Raw genomic sequence first — 25,061 nt, 5'->3', positions numbered from 1 at the left:
TACTTGGTTCCTTTTCATGGCTGAATAATATTCATTGTAAGGACAGTACCTACCACATTTTGTTTATCTATTCATCAGTTAGTAAACATTGGGGTTGTTTCTACTTTTTGGCTATTATGCATAATGCTGCTAAGGACATTTGTGTACAAGTTTTTGTGTTGACTTGTGTTTTCAATTCTTGAGTATATGCCTAGAAGTGAAATTGCTGGGTCATATGATAACTCTTTGTTTAACATTATAGGAACTGCCAAATTGTTTTCTAAAGTGGATGCACAACTTTACAATCCCACCAGCAATGTACGAGAGTTCCAATTTCTCCAAATCCTAGTAACACTTCTTGTCTGCCATTTTTATTTTAGCTAATCCAATGGGTGTGAAATAGTATCTCATTGTACTTTTGATTTACATTTGTCTTTTGACTAATGATGTTAAAAATCTTTTCATGTGCTTATTGGCCATTTTTATATCCTCATTGGATAAATGTCTATTCAAATCCTTTGCCCATTTTCAAATTTGTCTTTCTCAATGAGTTGTAAGAGTTCTTTATATATCCTAGATACAAGTCCTTTATCAGACATATGATTTGAAAATATTTTCTCCCATTCTGTGGGCTGTTATTTCATTTTCATTATGGTGTCCTTCGAAACATAACGGTTTCTAATTTTGATGAAGTGTAATTTATCAACTTTGCTCTTCTAGTTTGAGCTTTTGATTCATATATAATATACTCCTATGCTTTCTTCTAAGAACTTTATAGTTTTAGCTCTTACATTTAGGTCTATATCCATTTTGAGTTAATATTTGTATATATTATGAGGTAGGGGTTCAACTTTCATGTGGATATCAAGCATGGTGTCCCAGCACCATTTGTTAAAAAGACTATTCTTTGCCCATTGAATTGTCATGGCACTTTTTTCAAAAATCTATTGACCACAGATATAAGGGTTTAATTCTGGACTCTCAATTGTATTCCATTGATCTGTCTGTCTGTCCTTACATCATAACACAGTTTTGATTTCTGTAGCTTAGTAGTAAGTTTTGAAGTTGGGAAATGTGAGTCCTCCAAATTTGTCCTTCTTTTTCAAGATTGTTTTTGCTATTCTGGGTCCCATAAATTTCCATCTGAATTTTAGGATTAGATCATTAATTTCTGCAAAGAAGCCAGCTGTGATTTTGATAGGATTGCACTGAACATACAGATCATTTTGGAGAGTATTGCCATCTTAACAATATTAAGTTTTCTGATCTATGAATATGGGATGTCTTTCCATTTACTTATGCCATCTTTAATTTCTTTCAACAATGTTTCATAGTTTTCAGAATATAAGGCTTATACATCTTTGGTCAAATTCATTTCTAAGTATTTTATTCATTCTGATGCTACTGTAAAGGAAATAGTTTTCTTAATTTTATTTACAGAATGTCAACTGCTAATGTATGGAAATACAATTGATTTTTACATCTTACATCCTACAACATTGCTGAACTAATTTATTAGTTCTAATAGTTTCCCTCCACCCTCCTTAGGATTTTCTATATCAAAATCATGTCATCTGTGAATAGAATTTTACTTCTTCCTCTCCAATCTGGGTGTCTTTTATTTATTCTCTTGCCTAATTGCCCTGGTTAGAACCACAAGTACAATGTTTAATAGAAATGGCAAGAATATACACCCGTGTCTTGTTTCTGATGTTAAAAGGTAAACATTCAACATTTTATCATTAAGTTTAAAATTAGCTGTGTGTTTTTCATAGATGACCTTTATCAGGTTAAGGAGTTCTCTTCTATACCTAATTTGTTTAGTGTTTTCACCATGAAAAGTTGTTTGATTTTGTCAAGTGATTTTTCTAGCTACTAAAATGATCATGTGATGTTGTCCTTTATTCTTTTAATATGGCATATTACATTGATTGATTTTTCATATGTTAAACCAACCTTGCACTCTTGGGACAAATCCCACTTTGTGATGTGTATAATTCTTTTTTTTTTTTTGCGGTACATGGGCCTCTCACTGTTGTGGCCTCTCCCGTTGCGGAGCACAGGCTCCGGACGCGAAGGCCCAGTGGCCATGGCTCACAGGCCCAGCCGCTCCGCAGCATGTCGGCTCTTCCTGGACCGGGGCACAAACCCCTGTCCCCTGCATCAGCAGGCGGACTCTCAACCACTGCGCCACCAGGGAAGCCCTGTATAACCCTTTTTAAATGTTGCTATATTCAGTTTACTAATTTTTTTTTGAGAATTTTTACATCTATATTCACAAGGGATATTCGTCTGTAGTTTCATCACAAGAAGTGATGTCTGCCTGGTTTTGGAATCAGGGTAAGTCTGGTCTCATAAAATGAGTGAGGAAGTGCTTTATTCTCTTCTAATTTTTGGAACAGTTTGTGAAGGATTGGTATTAATTCTTTAAACATTTGGTAGAATTCACCAGTGAAGGCACATGGGCCTAGGCTTTTCTTTGTGGGTAGTTTTTTACACCAATTTGATTGTTTTACTTGTTATAAGTCTATGCAGATTTTCTATTCCTTTTGAGTGAGTTTTCAGAAGTTTGTGTCTTTTGGGGGAATTCTTCCATTTTATCTACATTATCTAATTTACTGGCATACAATTTTTCATAACATTCCCTTATAATCTTTTTTTATTTCTGTAAGGCTGGTAGTGATGCCCCCTCTTTCATTCCATTCATTTTAGTAATTTGAGTCTTCTCTCTAGTTCAATATAGCTAAAGATTTGTCAATTTATTGATCTTTTCAAAGAACCAACTTTTGGTTTCATTGATTTTCTCTACTGTTTCTCTGTTCTCTGTTTCAATTATTTCTGCTCTAACCTTTCTTATTTGTATCCTCTGCTTGCTTTGAGTTTAGCTTGCTCTTCTTTTTCTAGTTTCTTAAGATGGAATGTTAGATTATTGGTTTGAGATGTTCTTTTTAATATATAAGTGTTTGCAGCTACAAATTTCATTCCTAGTTTAGATGCACCCCCATATGTCTTGGCATGTTGTGTTCTCATTTTCATTCATCTCAAAGTATTTTCTAAAACTTAATTTTAATAATAATTTTCTCTGGCCTGATATATCAAAAACACTACCATTTCAATAGGTTATCAAAATAAAAAATATCGATGAAACATTTTCCATTATTTTATCATATTGCCTTTGAAGTCCAGTGTGCATTTTACATTTACAGCACATCTCAAATCAGACACTAAATTTTCATCAGAAATACTTTAGATGTATTTAGATCTCATGAATTATTTGTATTTAGATTTCATGAAATTGATAGTTTTTGAAAAACAAATTAACATATTGAAATTGTTCCAAATATACTTAATGTTTTTCAATAATTTAATCATGTCAATTTTTAGATTTAAATTAATAAAATTTAAAATTCAGTTCCTCACTCACACTAGTTATATTTCAAGTGCTTAATAGTCAAATGTGGGGCTTCCCTGGCAGTCCAGTGATCAAGACTCCACACTTCCACTTCAGCGGACACAGGTTTGATCCCTGGTTGGAGAACGAAGATGCCACATGGCACAGTCAAAAAAAAAAAGAAAAGGAAAGGAAATTCTGCCATTTGTGACAAGATGGAACTTGACAGCATTATGCAAAGTGAAATAAATCAGACAGAGAAAGACACTTACTGTATGATCTCAGTTATAAGTAGAATCTAAAAAATTGGAGGCATCGCACTTCCTGATCTCAAACTGTAACTAAGCTACACTAATCAAAATAGTATAATATAGGCATAAAAAGGCAGACATGTAGATCAGTGGAACAGAACAGACATCCCAGAAATAAACCCATGTACAAAAAAGAAAGAAAAGAATGGCTACCATGTGCTTACTTTTTGTCAAGTAGACAAAAGAAGCTGTAATGCATTCATTCAATGGACTATACCATGGCCCTTAAAGAGAATGAGAAAAGATGTCTACAGTGTACTGTTAACTATAAAGGGCAAGTTTAAAAACGAGATGTATAGTATGACCCCTTGTGTGTGTGTGTGTTTGTCATGCCAAATTGCTAATACAGAAGACCTCTCAGCACAGAGGCTGAGTGGGAAGAACTTTCACTGTGCATTTCATACATTTCTATATTGTCTATATTTGTTACCACATGCATGTTTCTATTTTAGTTTTTAAAAACTAATCTTAGAGATTTTTTTATAGAAAAAAGTCACTGTATCATTTGACCGTCAAAGAACACTTAATGAGGTACCTATTTTCCACATGTCACAGATGGAGGAACTGAGGCTCAGAGACTTGGCCTGCCCTAGACTCCAGAAGTAGGCAATGGCAGAGCAAGGAATGGAAGCCAGGATTGGGTGCTGACAGAGCTCTCAAAGATGAGAGAGCAGCAGAGACTCAGGAACCGGGGCACCCAACCGCCACGTGCCCAGGGCGGAGCCTGACCTTGAGGTCCAAGTGCAGGACGTACTGCTGATGGAGGTATTGCACACCCTCGCAGACCTGCTTGGTGAACAACACCACATCCAGTTCAGTCAGGTGGTACTTCTCTTCTGTGATCCGGTCAAAGAGCTCACCCCCATCCACACTGCCAAGGCAAAGGAAGAGGCAAGCACTGACTGAGAAAGGCTCTCAGAAGACTGGTCCACTCATCACCAGGTGAGCCCAAGGGTGCCACTGCCGTCTGGGGTTTTACGGGGACCTTTGCTCTTGTCCATTCCCAGCTCAGAGTATGGGTGGTAAAAAGGAAGTGATGGGCCAAATGGGAGACTGGGGCTTATCTGCAGTGTTGATCATCCAGGCTCACTCTGGATACTCACTCTTGATACTCTAGGCCAAGGTTGTAAACTCATTGGCCTACAGGGGCCAATTAGTACCTACATGGCAAGAAGCCTAAATCAGACCAGATGTAAGACAAAACTTTTCTTAGAACACATAGCCCTTAGTCTAACTTCTTTTTCCACTTTTTATAGAAAACTGACATGACAAATATTTCACTATCCTCAGTCCTACCAGAAGGAAAATAGCAACACAAGCACAATAATAAATGTCCCCTGAGCCCCTGGCCTCAACGTCATGGGTAGCTGGAAGTGATAGGGACTGTAGCAAATGGGAGTTTGATTGCCCCGTCTACAAAGGTCAGTTACTATGAGCTCCATCACACCACTTCCAACTGGAAATGTAGATCCAGCATTACTAGATCTTTTATATTTGCAAGGAAAGCTAGACATCTAGGTTTTAATGTGAAATTTCCCAATTTCCAACTAACAACTAAATTTAGTTAACAACTAAATCAAAATTACTAAAAATTGTGTAGGCCAAAACAATATCTGTAGGTCAAATCAGGTTCACTGGCTTCTGGTTTGTGACAAATGGCTTTGTCCTCTGTGCTCTATGTTGGAGGTCAGGCAGAGGAGGTGATGCCTTTCCCTGGATGTCACTGAGAGGGGAAGGAAAGCGAGAGTTTTGCTGGAATCTCAGCTCCCAGCCCCACCCCGAGCCCTGGCCCCGCCTCCCATGCTCACTACTCCATGACAAGGGTAAAGCTGTTCTTGCTCTCAAAGGCATCGTAGAGCTGGATCAGGTTCACATGGCTGAGCTGGTTCATGATGTTGATCTCGTTCTTCACATCCTCCTTGTGGAGCCAAAGGGGAGAAGAGTTTCCAAGAAATGGGTCAGGAAGAGAAGTCAGCTGCCCTTCCCAAGACACACACACCCCCACCCTGCATCCTCATTTCCTGTTCTCACACCAGCTTTCCTCAACTCACCACCCACACCAGCTTCTTACAGCTTGCTGTAATGGGCCCACCCATTTCACAGATAGGAAACCTGAAGCCCAAAAAGGAACCCTGGAGGTCTAGGAGGACCTGTTGCCCAGGGTGCAAGGTGACCTGCTGACTGGAGTGTGGGAGTCATGGAAAAGAGGCAGGAAAGGTGGCTAGGTTTCCTGCTCAGAGTGGAGGGGCCTGGTGCAGTGTGGGGCCCACGGTGGCCCAGGGGGAAGTGAAGGAATCCTGAGCTTGGTCCGGGACACCCACTGGCCTGGGGCAAAAACCTCACCCGGTCCTTGGCACTCTTCACTTTGATGATCTTGGCCGCCAGCGAGAGGCCTGTGGCCTTCTCCGTGCATCTGTGGACCTGGCCAAACCGGCCCCTACAGAGATACGATGACAGAGCAGTCTCAGAGCCCCAGAAGCACACCCAGCATGTGGTGGGCCAGACCCATCCTGGACCCTGGGCTTTCTGGTCCTACCTCTGCTCCACACACACCACAGGGATTATCCTGCACCCCAGAGTTATCAGTCACCACCCGCACACCCACGGGCTCTGAACGTGGAAAAGAGCTTCTTCACCCCATATGTGTGGGCCATCCTGCACCCCAGAGGGTGTGCCCCCAACCCACAGAACCCAGCCCATCCTGCACCCCAGGCGGTGTCCCTGTCACCCACACCACCTAGGCCACCCTGCACCCCAGGGGGTGTTCTCTCCACCCACACCACCCAGGCAGTCCTGCACCCTAGAGGACATCCCTCTTACCACACCCCATGTCAGCTCCCGTGCCACCTCCAGTACATGGGTCCCAGGCCCGCACTGTGGGCCCTCCTGCACCCTACACTTCATCTCACTCACACCATGCGGGCCCTCCTGCACTCCGCGGATATCTCCTCACCCACTCTTTGTGAGCCCTCCGCCCACTCTCATGCTGTGCGGGACATCCCACTCCTGGCGGTGGCTCCATCAATCAGTTCCTGAGAACCACCAGCGGCACCCAGCTGTCCAGTTGCCCTGCCCCTCCATCAAGGCAGAAGGCCAGCTTACCCTCCCAGGACTTCATGCTGGCACACTGTGTAGCCCGCTGAGGTCGAGGTCTCCCTGACACTCACCACCCGATGCTCGAAGGGGGCTGGCGGGGCTGGACTGTCGTCTGTTCGGGAGACAGCAGCCTGTGAGCCTCCTTCATGCCGTCCCCACCTCTCAGCTCCCCCCACCCCCAGTCCCAGACCCACTTGGTTCAAAAACGGCTTCTGCAAGTTTGTTGGGGGCTTATCGAGGGAGTACTCAGAATGTTCCAGGAACAGCTCCATGACCTCCGCAACCCTGGACCCAGAGCAGGGGAAATACTTCTATTTTCTCTTAGTTTGTCTCACAAGTCACTTTCTGCTCCCCAAAGTAGAAGACTGAATTTGCTTTGAGAGCATATTGTGTACCTTTTTTGTGTCTGCAAAGGGGAGCCCAAGCCCTAGACTACAAGGGGGTAACATTTGCATGATTGTGTTGTTTCCTGGGCCCCCGGAAAGCCTGGGTGTGTCACAGAGAATCCACATCTAGAATTCCAGTCTGAAGTCTCCTTCACTGCAAAGTAACTGCCTTCTGTTCTGGAGCCCAACCGTCAGATCCTGGCTCTGTCAGCACTGACCTTGTGACCTTAAACGTGCTTCTCAGCCCCTCCTGTGTTTCACGTGTCTCCACTCCACAGGCCTGTGAGGGTAAACGCCACCACAAATGCCCGAGGCTCGGCTCACAGGGAGTCCTCAGCTAACATTGGCTTTATCACCATCTCAAGTCTCAGAAAAGACTCTAAAGTCACAGCCTGCTCTCAGCTGTGTTTCAGGAATTAAGGTAGGCCTTATGTCCACATCTGGACCAGGTCATACAAGGGGAGAGGAAGCAGCCAGAGAAGTCAGAGCACAGCACATGGCAACCGTGGAGCCCGGAACTGGCAAGGGGCACCAGGATGACCTGCAGAATGCTCAGCCCTTCCTCAGGGACCTCCAGAAATTCTGGGACAGGGAGTCAGCAAATGGTGGCCTTCCAGCAGCCATATGGGATGAGGGCTCAGACCAACGAGGGTGTGGCCCTAAGGGCTGGAGGAGTTGAGGCCCTTTGGGTCACAGGAACACAAGGATGCCTCCCACCACCATTGGGACAGAAAGCAGGTCAGCAGCCCCTTCCCGATCCTGGATGAGAGTCAGCCCCCTGAGTGCAAATGGCTGATAGTGGGTTATATATACCAGTTAATGGATTTGCCTTTTAGCAGGAGCCTTCCCTGTCTCAATCCAGAAAGATACCAATAGTATCGGGCAGGCAGGTGGCTTTGAGAAATCCGAGTTGAGCCCCATGGGTTCCCTCCTCTCCAATGGCGAGAGCCAACATGAGCTCAGCCCGCTGCATCTCCGTGCCTTGGTCTCCAGCCCTGGGATGTGCTGGCAGGCTGTTCCCAGTCTTCGACTCCCCAACACCCACATTCTCTCTCCCTGGAAGCTTCAGGGAGGCTTCCCAGAGTAGGCCTTTCAAACTCACTCACCTCGGGGCACATAGCAATGCCCTCACTTACCCAGAAACAGGCTGCCCGCCTCAGCTCCTGGGGGTGTTCTCCTTCCTGCTTCGGCTCTGCTCGTGCCCCTGGCTGTGCAGTCTTTTCCAGGCTCAGGGTCCCCTGCTCCTGGGCCTGTGTCCTGCTGCAGGCCTGGGGTCCTGGCATCGGCTCCCTTGTCCCTCCAGGCCCTGCTTGGTGTCATGGCGGGCTCAGGCCCAGATCCCTGTTTCTCTTTGGCCTTTGCTCCGCAGTCGCTGCTCCGCTTCCACGGTGGGGAAAACACCCCGGCTCCTTTTGGGATATGTTTTCCTGACTCAGTCCCAGGGGCTTGGGGGTAGCACCTGGGCCCAGGTGAGTCCTGCTCACCTGGATGGGCAGCTGCTAGAGCCTCTGCAGGGGGCGTGGTTCTGAGGCTGCCGCCTCGTGTCACAAGTAGCTCCCCAGGGATGTCTGTCTCCTGCACATGGATGGAGATCCTGGGGCAGAGAGAAATGTGGCCCTGAGGTTAAAAGCAAGAACCTGAGTCAGAACAGACCTGGGTTCAAATGCCTGCTGCTGCCATTCACTGACCATGGCCTCTTAGCCTCAGTTTTCTCATCTGTTAAAACGGGCCCTTTGGGTTGTTATAATAGTAAAAGTTAGCTTGCGGTTGAAACCAGCAGATTCCATCCCCTGTCCCTCTCTACCCAGACAGGACACCAGGGGAGAGACTGGCTTCAGTGACATACGGTGCCACCAGCTCTCAGGATTCCACTGGATCAGCATCCAGGAAAGACTTGAAGCAACCTGTGGTGGATGGGGCTTGGGAGGAGTGGGGAGGTGGGCACCAGCTGTCTCTGTGGCCCCTTGGGAATGTGCTTCTGCTCCAGGAGGAATGTGGCCGGGAGGCAGGAGACCTGGGCTCTTCCCTCCCTTCTTTGGGCCTCAGTTTCCCTTCCATTAAATGAAGAGAAGGGTGAACCAAGTCAAACATCACACTGAAGCTTCAGGTCAGACACATTTTAGCAAAATCAGGGAATTGCTCATAAGAGTCTGGACTTTCTGTTTCTCCTGAATAAAACAGTCCTGGCTGTGCTGGGCCTGCATGCTTACACAGCTGAGGAAACTCTCTGCCTCCCTAAAGGCCCCCCTGCGCCACTGGGCCACGCCACTGGGCCACGCCACTGGGCCATGCCACTGGGCCCACTGCATCCATCTTTGTTACCCAGACCAAGCAGCATTGTGGTTTTGGAAGCCAGCTGGAGGTCAGGAAGGCCTTCTAAGCCCTGACATTCAGAGGGAAGGACCCTGATCCTGGGAGCTTCAGACCCTCTCAGAGTTGCCCTCTGACTGCCCTTCACTACCCCACTGCCGAGGTCTATGAGTGTTGGGGCAGGGGTGAGGGGGTGAGTGCCTGGGGTGGACTGAGTCTCAGGAGGGAGCCAGGCGGCCTCCATCCTGGCCGTAGTTCTGCCACAGGTTGCTGAACAGGGCTGGGTTTGGGCAATTCTAGCCTCAGCAACCTCTTCTGTCAAACGGGGACAGTAACACCTCACAAATGTACTGAGAGTCGACTAAGAAATGAAAGTACAAATGCAGGAGGTTCAAACAGTGAAGCCTAAAATGGTGCAGCTACTGTGGAAATCAGTATGGCGGTTCCTAAAAAATGTAAAAATAGAACTACCATATGATCCAGCAATCTCACTTCTGGAAATATATCCAAAAGAATTGAAAGCAGAATCTCAAAGAGATTTGCACAGCCATGTTCACAGCAGCATTATTCACAACAGCCAAATGTGGAAGCAACCCAAGTGTCCAGTGATGGATGAATGGATAAAAAAATGTAGCATATACATACAATGGAATATTATTCATCCTTAAAAAGGAAGGAAGTTCTGACCTGGATGAACCTTGAGAACTTTATGCTAAGTGAAATAAGCCAGTGACAGAAAGACTGATTCCACATATATGAAGAATGAATTATATGAAGGACTTACAATAGTCAAATTCATAGAGACAGAAAGTAGAAAGGTGGTTACCATGATCTGGGGGGGAGGTGTTTGATGGTAACAGAGTTTCAGATTCACAAGACAAAAAAGTTCTGGAGATCTGTGTCACAGCAATATGAATATACTTAACACAACTACACTATACACTTGAAAATGGTTAAGATGGTAAATTTTATGTTATGAGTTTTTAACCACATTTTTTTTTTAAATTAAGGCTTTCCCTAGCAGCTGGAGGCCCAGGCCCCTCCTCTGAGCTGCTGCAGGTCCTCTGAGAGCAGTGCCTACTTCTGAATGCACCTGGTTCGGCAGCCTGTTCACAGCTAAGCCTTGGGTGGGAGGCAGCAAAAGTCCCCCGACACTCCCTCAGGAGCAAGTACGGGTTGGTGATGACAGGGTAGGATGGGAAGGGTGGCATCCAAGCCCAGCTCAGCCCTTGCCTTAACCAAGGGACATGGGAAACTGCAGGAAGCCAGTTTCTGGAAGAATATCCAGGTAGCCAGGTAGCCAGCTAAGAAGGCCAACAGCCATTGAGTTCCTCTTGGTCTTCATACCTGGGGGCATGGGATGACCCCAAGGTACTGCCATGCATTCCCATGCCACTCTGAGTGTCTAAGGCTTCCCCACTTCCTGCGCAGCACACCCAGGGCAGGCATTGCTAATTGATTGCAGCACTCTGTTCCACCAAGTCCAGCAAGGGCCCAAGGATCCTCTACACAGGCAGCCACTGCCAATCACAGCCAATGCTCGAGTTCAAATCCATTTTTCTCAAGATATACCCATGTGCTAGGTGATGGAGGGTAGGCAGTGATCGCCCCATTTCCTGAGCCCAGTCTGTGTCTGAAATTCAACTCAGGGTTGAAACTGACACACAGACCTTTCCGCCTCTCCCAGAATTCTTTTAGGGCCCCTAACAAGTTCATGGAAAGTTCATCCCCACCCTAGATTCCACATTTAGAGCCTTGGCCAGGATCCAAGGATGCCTGCCAGGAATCCCTCCCTCCAGCTGTTTAGGTCTCCTGGGGACTCATATTTCCTTCCAGAACGAAGGCAGAAAAAGGTCTGGGCTTCCCTGCCAGCCACCAGAGCATACACAGACACCAGCTCCTCTCCCTGAGCCAGGCCTTGGAGGACTCAGTTATAGATCAGGACAGCCAAGGGCAGGTGCAGAAGGGCACAAGTCCCTTTAGAGAAAGGCCCAGGAAGCAGAGTGCCCTTCAGTGGGCTGCCTGGGGCCAGGATGCCCTGCCCCTGGAGAACACTGCTGGAAAACACAGGGCTAGGTAGGACCTGACAGTCAGCAGTTCTGGCTCTTCCTTTTCCTGCACCATGTCTGCTGAGGGCAGGTCCTGAGACTGAGTCCTTAGAGCTCCAAGTCCACTTCCAGAGCTCCAAGCATAATCTTTCTGAAAGCCCCTGGATTGATTCAGCCCATACCAACCTCCCACCTCTGAACACCCATCATTCTCTCCCCATAATAGTATTTAAGACTTAACTAAATGCTGACCTGAAAAAACAGGATGGTGCAGTGGTTAGGGGCATAGATTCTGGAGTCCAAAAACCTAGATCCAGCCTCTTAAATTTTTTGAGAATTGTTTTGTGGCCTAGCATGTGATCTATCCTGGAGAACATTCCATGTGTACTTGAAAAGAATGTGTATTTATTTACTTATTTATTTATGGCTGTGTTGGGTCTTCGTAGCTGTGTGCAGGCTTTCTCTAGTTGCAGCGAGTGGGGGCTACTCTTCATTGCAGCACGCAAGCTTCTCATTGCGGTGGCTTCTCTTATTGCAGTGGCTTCACGTGTTACGGAGCACAGGTTCTAGGCACGTGGGTTTCAATAGTTGTGGCTCATGGGCTCTAGAGCACAAGCTCAGTAGTTGTGGCACACGGGCTTAGTGGCATGTGGGTTCTTCCCAGACCGGGGCTCGAACCCGTGTCCCCTGCATCGGCAGGCAGACTCTCAACCACTGCGCCACCGGGGAAGCCCCTGAATGTGTATTCTTATATCAAGCATTTTTTCCAGCAACAGTGGTATGAAATCAGAAATCAATTATAGAAAGAAAAATGGAACAAGAACAGACACGTGGAGACTAAACAACATGCTACTAAAAAACCAATGTGTCAATGATGAAATCAAAGAGGAAATCAGAAAATACCTTGAGACAAATGAAAATGGAAACACAACACTCCAAAACCTATGGGATGCAGTAAAAGCAGTTCTAAGAGGGAAGCTGATAGCAGTACCGGCTTTCCTCAAGAAACAAGAAAAACATCAAGCAACCTAAACTACCACCTAAAGGAATTACCACCTAAAGAAGAACAAAGAAGGCCCAAAGTCAGCAGAAGGAAAGAAAAAATAAATATTAAAGAGGAAATAAATACAATAGAGATCAAAACACAATAGAAAATATCAAGGAAACCAAGAGGTGGTTTTTTGAAAAGACAAACAAAATTGATAAACCTTTAACCACACTAATCAAGAAGAAAGGAGAGAGGACCCAAATAAACAAAATAAGAAATGAAAGAGGACAAGGTCCTACTGTAGAGCACAGAGAACTATATTCACTATCCTATGATAAGCCATAGTGGAAAAGAATATTTTAAAAAAGAATGTATATATATGTATAACTGAATCACTTTGCTGTACAGCAGAAAGTAACACAACATTGTAAATCAACTATACTTCAATTAAAAACAAACAAGAAAAGAAATGAAAGAGGGTAAATAACAAACAATACCACAGAACTACAAAAAATCATAAAAGAATACTATGAACAGCTATACGTGAACAAATTGGACAACCTAGAACAAATTTCTAGAAACATACAACCTGCCAAGACTGAATCAAGAACAAACAGACAATTTGAACAGACTGATCACTAGTAGTGAAACTGAATTTGTAATTTTAAAAAAAACTCCCAGCAAACAAAAGTCTAGGGTTAGACAGCTTCACAGGGTAATTCTTTTTTGTGTTCTATAAAAAAGAACTAGTGCTTATCCTTTTCAAACTAGTCCAAAAACTTGAAGAGGATGGAACACTCCCAAATGCATTCTATGAGGCCACCGTTACCCTAATACCAAAATCAGAAAAAGACACTACAACAAAAGCAAACTATAGGCCAGTATCTTTGATGAAAATAGATGCAAAAATCCTCAACAAAATATTAGCAAACTAAATCCAACAATATATAAAAAGGATCATACACCACAATCAAGTGGGATTTATTCCAGGGACCCAAGGATGTTTCAATATTTGTAAATCAATCAATGTGATACATCATACTAACAAAGGGAAGGATAAAAATCACATGATCATCTCAATAGATGCCTAAAAAACATTTGACAAACTTCAACATCCACTCATTATAAAAAGCTATCATCAAAGTAGGTATAGAGAGAACACATCTCAACATAATAAAGGTCACTTATGACAAACTCACAGCTAACATCACACTCAATGGTGAAAAGCTAAAAGCCTTTCCTCTAAATTCAGGAACAAGGCAAGGATCCCACTCTTTCCACTTGTATTTAACATAATATTGGAAGACCTAGCCACGGCAATCAGACAAGAAAAAGAAATAAAAGGCATCCAGATTGGAAGGAAAGATGTTAAACTGTCACTATTTGCAGATGACATGATACTTTAAATAGAAAACCCTAAAGTCTCCACCTGAAAACTATAAAACAAATAAACAATAAAACAGATAAAACTATAAAGCAAATAAAGTATAAAAACTAATAAACAAATTAAATGAAATTGCAAGACACTAGATTAGTATACAGAAATCTGTTGCTTTTCTATACACTAATGTTAAACTATCAGAAAGAGAAAGTAAAAAACAATCCCTTTTAAAATCACATTTTAAAAATGCCTAAGAAGGAACTTAACAAAGGAGGTGAAAGACCTATAGACTGAAAACTATAAAACATTGATGAAGGAAATTGAAGATGATACAAAGAAATGGAAAGATATCCCATGCTCTTGGATTGGAAGAATTAATATTGTACCCAAAGCAATCTACAGATTTAATGCAATCTTTATAAAAATACCCATGACATTTTTTCAGAATGAGAACAAATAATCCTAAAGTTCATATCGAACCACAAAAGACCTCAAAGTGCCAAAGCAATCTTGGTAAAAAAGAACAAAGCTGGAGGTATCACCCTCCCAGACTTCAGGTTATATTACAAAGCTACAGTAATCAAAACATCATGGTACTGGCACAGAAAACAGACACATAGATCAATGGAACAGAACAGAGAGTCCAGAAATAAACGCATACACCTATGGTCAATTAATCTATGACAAAGGAGGCAAGAATATACAACAGGGAAAAGACATCCTCTTTGATAAACACTGTTGGGAAAACTGAACAGCTACATGCAAAAGAATCAAACTGGACTACTTTCTCACACCATATAATAAAAAAAAACCCAAAATGGATTAAAGACCTAAATATAAGACCCCAAACCATAAAACTCCTGGGAAAGAATGTTCAGTCAGAAGAGCCTATGATGTAAATCATATCAACTGTTTTTTTTGTATCTGTCTCCTAAGTCGAAAGAAATAAAAGCAAACAAACAAACAGGGCCTAATTAAACTTAAAAGCTTTTTCACAGCAAAGAAAAATGAAAAAATGAAAAGACATTGAAAAAATAAAAAGACAACCTACTGAACGGGAGAAAATATTTGCAGATGACATGACCAACAAGGGGTTAATATCCAAAATATATAAACAGCCCATATAGTTCAATATGAAAAAAACAAACAAGCCAATGAAAAAATGGGCAGAAGACCTGAATAGGCATTTCTCCAAAGAAGACATACAGGCGGCCAAAAAGCACATGAAAAGATGCTCAACATTGCTAATTACTAGAGAAATGCAAATCAAAACAACAATGAGCTATCACCTCACACCTGTCAGAACAGCTATCATCAAAAAGACTACAAATAGGGACTTCCCCAGTGGCACAGTTCTTAAGAATCCACCTGCCAGTGCCAGGGACATGGGTTCAATCCCTGGTCCAGGAAGATCCCACATGCTGTGGAGCAACTAAGCCTGTGCACCACAGCTACTAAGCCTGCACTCTAGAGCCCGTGAGCCACAACTACTGAGCCCATGAGCCGCAACTACTGACACCCACACGCTCTAGGGCCCGCATGCCACAACTATTGAGCTCCCATGTTGCAACTACTGAAGCCTGCAAGCCTAGCGCCCATGCTCCACAACAAGAGAAGCCACCACAATGAGAAGCCCGCACACTGCAACAAAGAGTAGCCCTCACTTGCCACAACTAGAGAAAGCCTCCATGCAGCAACGAAGACCCAACACAGCCAAAAAAAAGACTACAAATAACAAATGCTGGCAAGGATGTGGAGAAAAAGGAACCTTTGTACACTGTTGGTGGGAATGTAAATTGGTGCAGTGACTATGAAAAACAGTATTGAGGTGCCTCAAAAAACTAAAAACAGAACTACCATATGACTCAGTAATTCCAATCTTGGGTATATATCCAGAAAAAAAACAAAATCATTTATTTAAAAAGATACATGTGCCCCAATGTTCATAGCAGCACTATTTACAATAGCCAAGATATGGAAGCAACCCAAGTGTCTATCAACAGATGAATGGATAAAGAAGACATGGTATATACAGATAATGGAATATTATTCAGCCATAAAAAAGAATGAAATTCTGCCATTTGCAGCAACATGGATACAACTAGAGCATATTATGCTTAGTGAAATAAGTCAGACAGAGAAAGAATTACTGTATGATATCACTTATATGTGAAATCTAAAAAATAATACAAATGAAGGTATATAGCAAAACAGAAACAGACTCATAGATACAGAGAACAAACTACTGGTTACCAGTGGGGAGAGTGAAGTGGGGAGTTGCTCATTAGGGTACACCTACCATGTATAAACTAGATCAACAACAAGGATATATTGTATAACCCAGGGAATTATAGTCATTATCTTATAATAACTTTTAATGGAGTATAAACTATAAAACTTCTGATCCCTATGCTGTATATCTGAAATTAATATAATATTGTAGATCAACTATACTTCCGTAATAAACAAACAAACACCTGGATTCAGATTCCAGCTCTATGAATCCCTAGCTGTGTGGCCCTGGGCAACCTGACCCTGTTTCATCATGAGTAAACTGGGGACACCAACCACACTTGCCTCCTGGGGAGGTTGTGAGAATAAAACGAGATGATGTCTGTGAAATGCTCAGCCAACGACTGGCACCTGGTGAACACTTTTAAGTATTATTATAGCTACTACTATTGCTCTCAGTCTTGTTCCACATGGGACTCACCTGGGGAGCTTTAAAAACAAACAAATAAACAAAAAAACGATGCTTGAGCATCACTCCAGACTGAATAAATCAGAACCTCTGGGCATTCGTATCTAAAAAATTCCTTCCAGTAATTCTAATGGGTGCCAGGTAAGAACCAGTGCTCTCAGCTTCTGAAAGCAGGGCCTCGGCCTTCTCCTGTCTTCTTGTCTCGAGGCTAGCCAGAGCTGCACACACAGTGGACACTCAAACAGGAGCAGCTGGCCCCTTAGCAGCCCAGGAGCTGCAGTTAATGCAGCTTGGAGGCACATCCCTTACCTTGGAGGTGTTTCTCCACCACCGTGAGCTGAATTGGCCTGGGCTGGCAGTGCTGGAGTCAGCCTCATGCCCTCCTCCGAGAGCCGAGGGTCAGGTCTACTGGATGATGTTCCTCGTCCTGCACCCGATGCAGCCTCCTGGCCGGTGGGAGCCTCACTGACCCTTTCAGACACCACAGACAATTCCAGGCCCGTCCTGGGGTTCTCGCTGGATGTTACAGGAGCTTTGGCTTCCACCTCTGGGCGTACCTGGGCTGGGCCAGGAACTCCGTCTCCCTGTCCTGGTGAGGCCTCTGCCTGGGTAAGGAGGTCAGCTCCTATCCCCGAAGCACTGATGGGGGGCAACCTCTCCACTGTCCCCTCTGGCAGGTCCACCTTCTGGCTCTCTATAGGAAAATAAGCAGGATAAAAATGCTCTCCTATTTAGAAGAACCTATCCCAAAGGTATCCTGAAAAATATGTAGAAGGCCATTCAGTGCACCATGTTTATAATAGACAGACTGGAAATAATGCAAGTGACCATCAGGAGAGAGTTGATTGACTAAACCAGGGCCACCCAGGCATAAAAAAGGAGAAACGAATATCTCCATATGCGGCTATGGAGTGATCTCAGGATATACGGTGGAGAAAAGCAAGGAGGAGAAGTGTGTGGTATGCTTCTGTTTGTCTAAGAAGGAAGGTTGTGTGTATGTGAGCATGCGTATGTGTGTGTATAACCACTTACAATGTGGTCTAAAGAGACTGGACCTCAAAGGAAAGATAAGACAAAACCTTTTTTACATAATTACATATGCAGGGGAGAAAATAGGATGCAGGGAACATGCATAGAAGCTAGACTTCTCTTAATATACCTTGTTTTGTCAATTCGACTTTGGAACCATGTAACTATTATACAAGATTATAAAAGAAAATTAGCTTAAAAAAATTTAAAGTTGACCAAGTGCTTAAAAAAAGCAATCCATAAAAATTTAAAGCAAAGTGAAATAAAGAGCAATACAGAATGGAATAAGCATAAAGACAAAAAGAACTGCAAAAAAAAAAGAGGAAGAATACGTTTCAGCAGTTTTTCAGTAATCATATTGGTGGTGGTGGTGGTGGTATTTTTATTCTGAAATTAGGTGTGCAGGTGGGATAAAGCCAACGGGGCCCCACTCACCTTCCCAAGGCCCCTTGAGCTCGGCTTGCACGCCTCTGGTGCTCAGCGCGTGCTTTGGTTTTGCTCCTTTCTCTTCCACTCGCTCTTTGTTCTAAAAGAATAACCGTAAAAACTAGCATCATCATCAACATCATCGTTCAGGCCACAAACATTTGTTGAGCACCTACCCTGTGCTTGAAATAGAAGAACTTAGGTTATTTCTTAGTCTCAGAGTAATACTAGAGGGTACATATTACTATTGTCATTTTAGAGATAAGAATGCTGAGGCTTTCCCAAGATCACCAAGTCCTTTCTAATGGGTCACCATAGTGCAGGTAAGGGGCAGACCTAGCCCCCGACAGGGTGATCTAAACAGACCAGACCTGAAAATACTAAACAAGGCATGGAAAATTAATTTAAGGTGTCAATTTAGATCAATCGGTCATGTCTTTTACAGTGTTGGCTTGAGTTGGATACTAAGGTCAGATAAACCTATGCTTGCAGGGGGAGAGTGCCACTATCAATTAATAATGTCTGATTGGGAGCTAGGTGGGTGGATCCCAAGGTCGCCTCTTTGCAGTACAGGACCCTTGAACCAGACTCGCTGAGTTTAAACCCCACCTTCACCACTTGGCCAAGATCCTTAACTTCTCTGCATCTCACTTTCCTCATCTGTAAAATGGGAAGAATAATATTACCTACTCGTAGAGCTAGCGGGAGGATTGGGGGAGTTAATTTATGGAATTTCCTGAGAAGTGCTCCCAGCACATGGTAAGTGCTCAATAGCTCGGATGATTTTGTGTTGTCTGAGACAGAGCAGATCATGTAAGGACACTCGGAGCCCACCCAGTGAGGCTCTCTGCAGGTCTTCCTGAACTGAATGGTCCACACCAGTCCAGTGCATATGCTCGTGCCCCTGAAATCGTCCAGAGCACTCAGTATTTCCAAATGCAAATATTTCTAGGTGGCCTGACCCTTGCTGGGCCCCCCTGGTATTTCAGAGCCTTTGACTGATATGGCCCCTAAGATTCCTCCTGGCACTTGTCACAGAAGTGGGTCTGGTCTCAGGCCAGAGACTGAAGGCCCTTTCTCCTGCCTTGGCCACAGAGGCCCCAACTAGGAGGCCAGAGCCCAAAAAGAGCTCGCATTTTTTCTGGCTTGCATAGAATTTAAAATTTTTAAATTTGTTACCACCATTTTAAATCTAGGAGATTTTTACATCAAAATTCTAAGTTCCGGGGCTTCCCTGGTGGCGCAGTGGTTGAGAGTCTGCCTGCCGATGCAGGGGACACGGGTTCGTGCCCCGGTCCGGGAAGATCCCACGTGCCGCGGAGCGGCTGGGCCCGTGAGCCATGGCCGCTAAGCCTGCGCGTCCGGAGCCTGTGCTCCGCAGTGGGAGAGGCCACAACAGTGAGAGGTCTGCGTACTGCAAAAAAAAAAAAAAAAAAAAATTCTAAGTTCCATTTAGAATTGTTCTACATTTTGATTGTGGTGGTGGCTATTAGGGTGTATACATTTGTTGAACTGTATACTTAAATTGTGCACACTTAGTGTGTGTATGTGCAGTTTGTTGTATGTCAATTATACCTTAATAAAACTGATTAGAAAAAATTCTAGGTTCCCAGCTTCTCTTGAAAAAGAAAATCGGAAGATCTGGGAATTCCAGGCCCATGTGGCAAAAATCAGCTGGAGCAATTCCCACCATGGTGCTCACCTCTCTTGCATGTCTCCCTGACACTAAGGATGGAGGTTACATTTGCTACCAAATCAGGTCCAGCTGCTTTTTCCTCAAAATGCAATACTTGAGAGAGGCAAACGTTGGTAGAAAGGAAAGTTGCTTTTAATCAGAATGCTGGCAATCTGGGGAGAGGGTGGACTCAGCGTCCCCCAAAAACCGCCTCCAAAGAATCTGCTCAGCCGTGAAAGTTTTTAAAGGGAAAGAGTGAAGTAATCTCAGTTAATCAGAGTTGTCGCCATCCCCCAGTGTATGCAGGCTTGTCGTGCAGGCTTGTTGATGCTATCTTGTTCACAGTTTGTTCACACAGTTTGTGAGATTACTGAAGGGGAAGCTAGGGAAGAGATCTGGTCTTCTGTTAGTTACTTATTCTTCATTTCTACTTCTTTGATCTACAGAAAGAACTGACACATTAGGCAAGGTATCGTGTGATCAAAATATTTGAAAGTTGCGCTTGGGCCAGAGATGAGTAGAGCATGGGGGTGCCTGGTTTAAGGTTAGCGACAAGACAAAAGGGGCCTCCTGCAAAGAGCTCTTTCCTGCCAAAAGCTGCTTACAAATCCCCACTTGTCAGAACATCATTCCATTTCTATGGGATTATGGGCAAAAGTCCGTCTTCTGTAACTACTTCGTGCTGACGTAGGGCGCTGTATTCTTAGAGTGGAAGATGTCGGCATGGGTTTGTAGCATCTCTTTGCTGTCAAGTGTAGTTGCCCATTTATATATACGGGCAGAAGAAGCTACAATTATGTTGATGCCCACAAAGATATAGATTATTATGAGCAATAGCATCCCATTCTCTTGAGGCCAGTTCTTGAAATTTTGGCAGCCATAGATTCAGTGCTGCTCAAGATGGAGCTAAGTCATGGCTGCAGTCTGGTCAACATGTAGTTAGCTTTTTCCCTCTGGTGGCAGTCACAGTATCTGTAAAACAACTCAGGAATGTGCATCAGACACTGAGTCTGTGACTCTGTTGTCCTAATCATTAGCTGCTTTGGCCTGCTCTTTTGTGGCTCGGGGAGGCCTGGGAGACTTCAGCTTTTCCACAAACAAGAGGCAGGGGACGTGGAGGGGCCTTTGCACTGGAGTGGGGGTGGGGGGTGGCACATAGGGTTCTGCTTGGTTCCAGGTTGGTTCCACTGTTTTTCCTATGCTGTGCCCCCTTCTCTCAGTCCTGTTTTCTGCTCATGTCTTTGGGATTCCAGGACAGTAAGCTTTGCCCTCTTAATGGTAACAACATAACACATGGAAACACTTCATAAATAAGTGCTAGCTGCTGTCATCATGGTTATCACCAGCATCATCAATGTGACCCAGATGCCCTGCTCTGCAGAGACCTCTCCTTTGGTCTCTTTCTACAGACTCTGCCCTGCCACCCCCGTAGTTGGGGGAACTGAAAGCATTACCACGCTGCCTCCTGTTTCACCCATCAGTAGAGAAAGACTTGAACAGACTGTCCTTTGGTAGACCTTGTGGGGCTCAGACTGTCTTCTCCCTCCCTTTCTCTTTGGTGGAGAGAGGCGTGCGTGCGCGCACACACACACACTCACACACATACAAACACACACACATGCAGAGCTGGGTTTTGACTTCAAGGCTCAAACTTTTGGTTCCTGCCTTGTCCGATGCATCCAGAGGAAAAAGGATAGACCCCAAATGCCTAGGCATCTGGAGGACCGATGCCTTCTGAGCAGGTTGACTGTGATTCTGCGCATCCTGGCTGAGCCTGACCCTGTCCATGAGAGAGCACGTGGCTTCCAGCAATAATCTGATTCATTGTCACAACCAAACGAGTGCCACTGGGCACTCCAGACCTGAGGAGGAGCTTCCCAAAGTCCTGGCAGCCACTGCTAAGGCTGAATTCAATTCCACAAATTGCTATGCCCCTACTCTCCTAGGAAATACAAAGAGGATCTCCAGAAAGTCTCCACAGGGCACTGCTTTCAGCATGGACAGTGTGTTAAATAGCTGGGGCTCGGTCACAGCTGTCTAATGGCCAGCCCTGCCAGCAAACAGAGGGAAGCAGAGGCCTCACAGTCAGCAAGGAGCTGACAGCCTGCCTGGGAGACTAGATCTAGCCCTTAGTTCTAGATCTAGTACTAGATCTAGTAACATAGTTACTGGGATGTGTATTAAACACCGGAAGAGAGATCAATCACGTGCCAGATCAATCACAGGCAAGAACTATGGCAAGAACTCAGAAAACAGAAAGTTCCATGACTTCACCCTATCCAGAAATGCCTAAATATCTGCAACACGTATGACAGCTGATTTCACTAATATATGAAGAATTCTTACAAATCAAGAAAAAGGCAAAAAAAAGAAATAGAGGGAAAAGGGCATGAGCAAATTAAAACTACAATGAGATATATCATTCTGTCTACTTTTGGTTATGTTTGAAATTTTTCACAATAAAAAGTTTTTTTTTTAATTTTAAGAATTTTTTTTAAAAAGTTAGCTTTAAGAGGCATATGACCAATTGCCTTATTTGGATTTTAACTCAAATAAACAAATGATAAAAATAAATAAATAAGGCATAAGCCGATCAGGGACATTTGAACGCTGACTGGTAATATCAAGTTACCATTCACATTTTAGATCATGATAATGTTTTTTAAAAGAGCCCTTATGGTTTAGATATATTTGCTGAAATGCTTATGGAAGAAATAATCCATTATCTCAGATTTTCCTCAAAATAATCTGGAAAGAGGGAAGTGGGTGGGAAACATCAGCCTCCAGTTATGGGCTCACAGGGTTCATTGTACTAATCTCTATTTTTATAAATGTTTGACATTTTTTGTACTAAAATATTTTTTAAAATACACATGCATAATAAGATGTTTTCATCCGCCAGACAGGCAAAGAGTCAAAAACTGGATCATATGCTTTGTTAGCAAAAATGGGGCAACAAGCATTCCCATACGTTATTGAATTAGAATAACTCCTTTGAAGGTTGGTTTGGCTTCATTTATTGTATAAATTTACCCTTTGGCTTAGCACTGCCACTTCTAGGAGTGTGTCATATAGATAAACTCACACTTCCATGGTTAGTCACTGCATCATTATCTATAATAGCTAAAAATGAGAAACAATATAAACAAACAATGATATGGGACTGATTAGCAAATTAAGACACATCCTCAAAAAGAGAGCTCTCTGCAACTTAACAAGAATGAGGAAGCTTTCTAGCTATAAATATGAAACAATGCCCCAAATATATTAAGTTAGAAAAAATCCAGGCCAGTACAATGTGAGTAATATTTGAGTTAAAACAAAGCAAAACAAAGAGGGTGGTGTGTATACCAATGTGCTTGTAGATAAACAGACTCTATCTGGAAGGTTTCACAGGAGACTGGTTCCTATGATTGTCTGGGGAGGAGGGCTGTCCCGGGGACTGGGGGGATGCAGTAGGAGGGAGAATGTTTTCTTACCATGAGCATAAATTAGATTTATTTTCTGTTTTAAAGCTGAGGTTGGTTATCATTGTCAAGAGCAGAAGGTCACATCTCCCCTGCAGGCCTGACTTTCAGGGGAGGTGCAGAAAGCAGGGAGCTGGGGTGGGAGGGGCCAGCTCTGGAGAAGCAGCTGGGCAGGGAGCGAAGGGATCTGCAGGGCGAGTTCTGGCCTGGCTGGGGAGGGGAGGGAAGGCAAACTCCTGCAGCCTTGCCTCTGAAAGCCTCAGTCGCTGACAGAGTTTAAGCACAGACTTCATGCTGGGGGGAAGCTGCAGAGATCTGAAAGGGTGGCTCCAGGCCATGTGAGTGTTGCTAGGTGGCTTACCCTGCTGTTCCCAGTGTTGCCTCTACACACACCACACACACACACCAGCCAAGCTTTCATTAGCCAGTGGGTCTGATTATGCAACCCTTGGGAACAGCCGCTCCCAGAAATGCCACACTCCACCCCCAGGCTCCGGCTCCCGCCTGTGTCCCCTGCCTGTGTCCCCCATGGGTCACTGTCAACACTCATCTCCCCACAGGCAGCTGCACACTCCGCCCACTCAGGACAGAGCACAAGGCTGGGGACAGGAAGGGAGGGAGGTTTGGGTTTCTGAAGGGGGCTCTGTCAGGGTAAACTGAGCACTCCCCACTTCTCTCCTACCCCAGGTGTAAGGAGAAAAGAAGTTCCTGGGATGTCAAAGAAGTGTAACTGCCCTCCTCTCCCTAATGGCTCATTTGTCCCCCACTTCTAGGTTCCCTGCACAGCCCAGGGCCCCACAGAGGCACTGCCTCTCCCTTTCCCTGGGGGAAATCCACCTGTCCTGCCCTGTCTGGAAACCCACCTATGGTCTTTAAGTTTCCATCTCTCCATGTTCCCATCAACAGGTCACACAGGAGGCACAAGAGGGGACAACAGCCCTCCAGCTCTCCTAGGACTAGCTTCCTGTCTGGTGTCCCCACCAGGGACCCGAGCCTCCCTTCCAGCCAGAAGGGCACCGGGGCAGGGCAGCAGGAACCAACCTCCGCAGGGCCGTCGGCCAGACTTCCCTTCCTCCAGGGGACACTCCCTTGCATGATAAAATCCACCACCTTCGAGTTCTGGAGCACAGCCCCCAACAAAGCTATGGCCTTGTCCACAGCCACCACCATCCGGAAGAGGGCTTCTAGCCTGGCGCCCTGCTGGGCGACATCCTGCCGCCCGGCCCTCACCAGTTCCAGGACCTCCGGCCACCCAGCCTGCATGTCAGCGGGGGGAGTGCAGTCGGCCCCAGCTGGGCCCAGAATACGGGAGGCCTCCAGCCGGTGCAGGCCTTGCTCCAGGTGGCCCATGCCTCGGTACACACATTGCAGTTTCTCCATGACGTCTTCTTGGAAATTTAAGAGTTTGTCAACCTTCTCATCCAGCACGTTAAGCTTTTGGTCCATGGTGGTTAAGCAGGCCTTGCCCAGCCCTGGCAACCCCGGCAAACTCTCCTTGGGGGCTCCTGACATCCTGATGAAGATTGCCAAGGGTGAGGAATCAGAAGAGCTGCTGACCTCTTGCTTTCACTTGGGCAGCGGTGTCTGGAAGTTCATTGTTCTCTAGCTAAGGTTCACCTGGGTTGTTCAGGGCGCCCAGAAGACCAGACTCTCTCCCAGCCGTTGCCTTTGCTTATCTCCCACCCTGCCGTGGCCATGAGTGACAGGCTGGGCTTGGCCCAGGCCCTTCCCCTTGGGGGCCCCTTTGACATCACTGCAGCATTTAACATTCCTCTCTGAGAGGCTGTTGATGGGCAAATATGTTAAGAATCTGCCCAGGGCAGGCAGAGTTCTTGTAGCTGAAACTAAAGGTTAGAAGAAAAGGGATCCTTTA

The 25,061-nt window shown here is 44.8% G+C and overlaps 1 protein-coding gene across 1 annotated transcript in view; it reads right to left on the bottom strand.

Moving 5' to 3' along the window:
- The window catches only part of MYLK3 (myosin light chain kinase 3), a 42,603-nt gene extending 17,903 nt beyond the window's left edge, over positions 1-24,700 (bottom strand). Inside the window, exons 1-8 of the mRNA XM_024752064.1 lie at positions 24,230-24,700; positions 18,056-18,146; positions 16,901-17,285; positions 8,300-8,757; positions 6,784-6,889; positions 6,025-6,118; positions 5,490-5,599; positions 4,411-4,552 (exon numbers count right to left, since the gene is read on the bottom strand). Of these exons, the coding sequence (XP_024607832.1) occupies positions 4,411-4,552; positions 5,490-5,599; positions 6,025-6,118; positions 6,784-6,889; positions 8,300-8,757; positions 16,901-17,285; positions 18,056-18,146; positions 24,230-24,700 (1,857 nt within the window). The remainder of the gene's footprint in view (positions 1-4,410; positions 4,553-5,489; positions 5,600-6,024; positions 6,119-6,783; positions 6,890-8,299; positions 8,758-16,900; positions 17,286-18,055; positions 18,147-24,229) is intronic.
- Between the last annotated feature and the right edge of the window lie 361 nt (positions 24,701-25,061).

Source organism: Neophocaena asiaeorientalis, unplaced genomic scaffold, assembly GCF_003031525.2.
Source record: "Neophocaena asiaeorientalis asiaeorientalis breed wild unplaced genomic scaffold, Neophocaena_asiaeorientalis_V1.1 scaffold331, whole genome shotgun sequence".
In the NCBI taxonomy this organism is placed as follows: Eukaryota; Metazoa; Chordata; class Mammalia; order Artiodactyla; family Phocoenidae; genus Neophocaena; species Neophocaena asiaeorientalis.
Note: the sequence above shows the minus strand (reverse complement) of the source record. Positions and strands in the feature narration are given on the sequence as shown.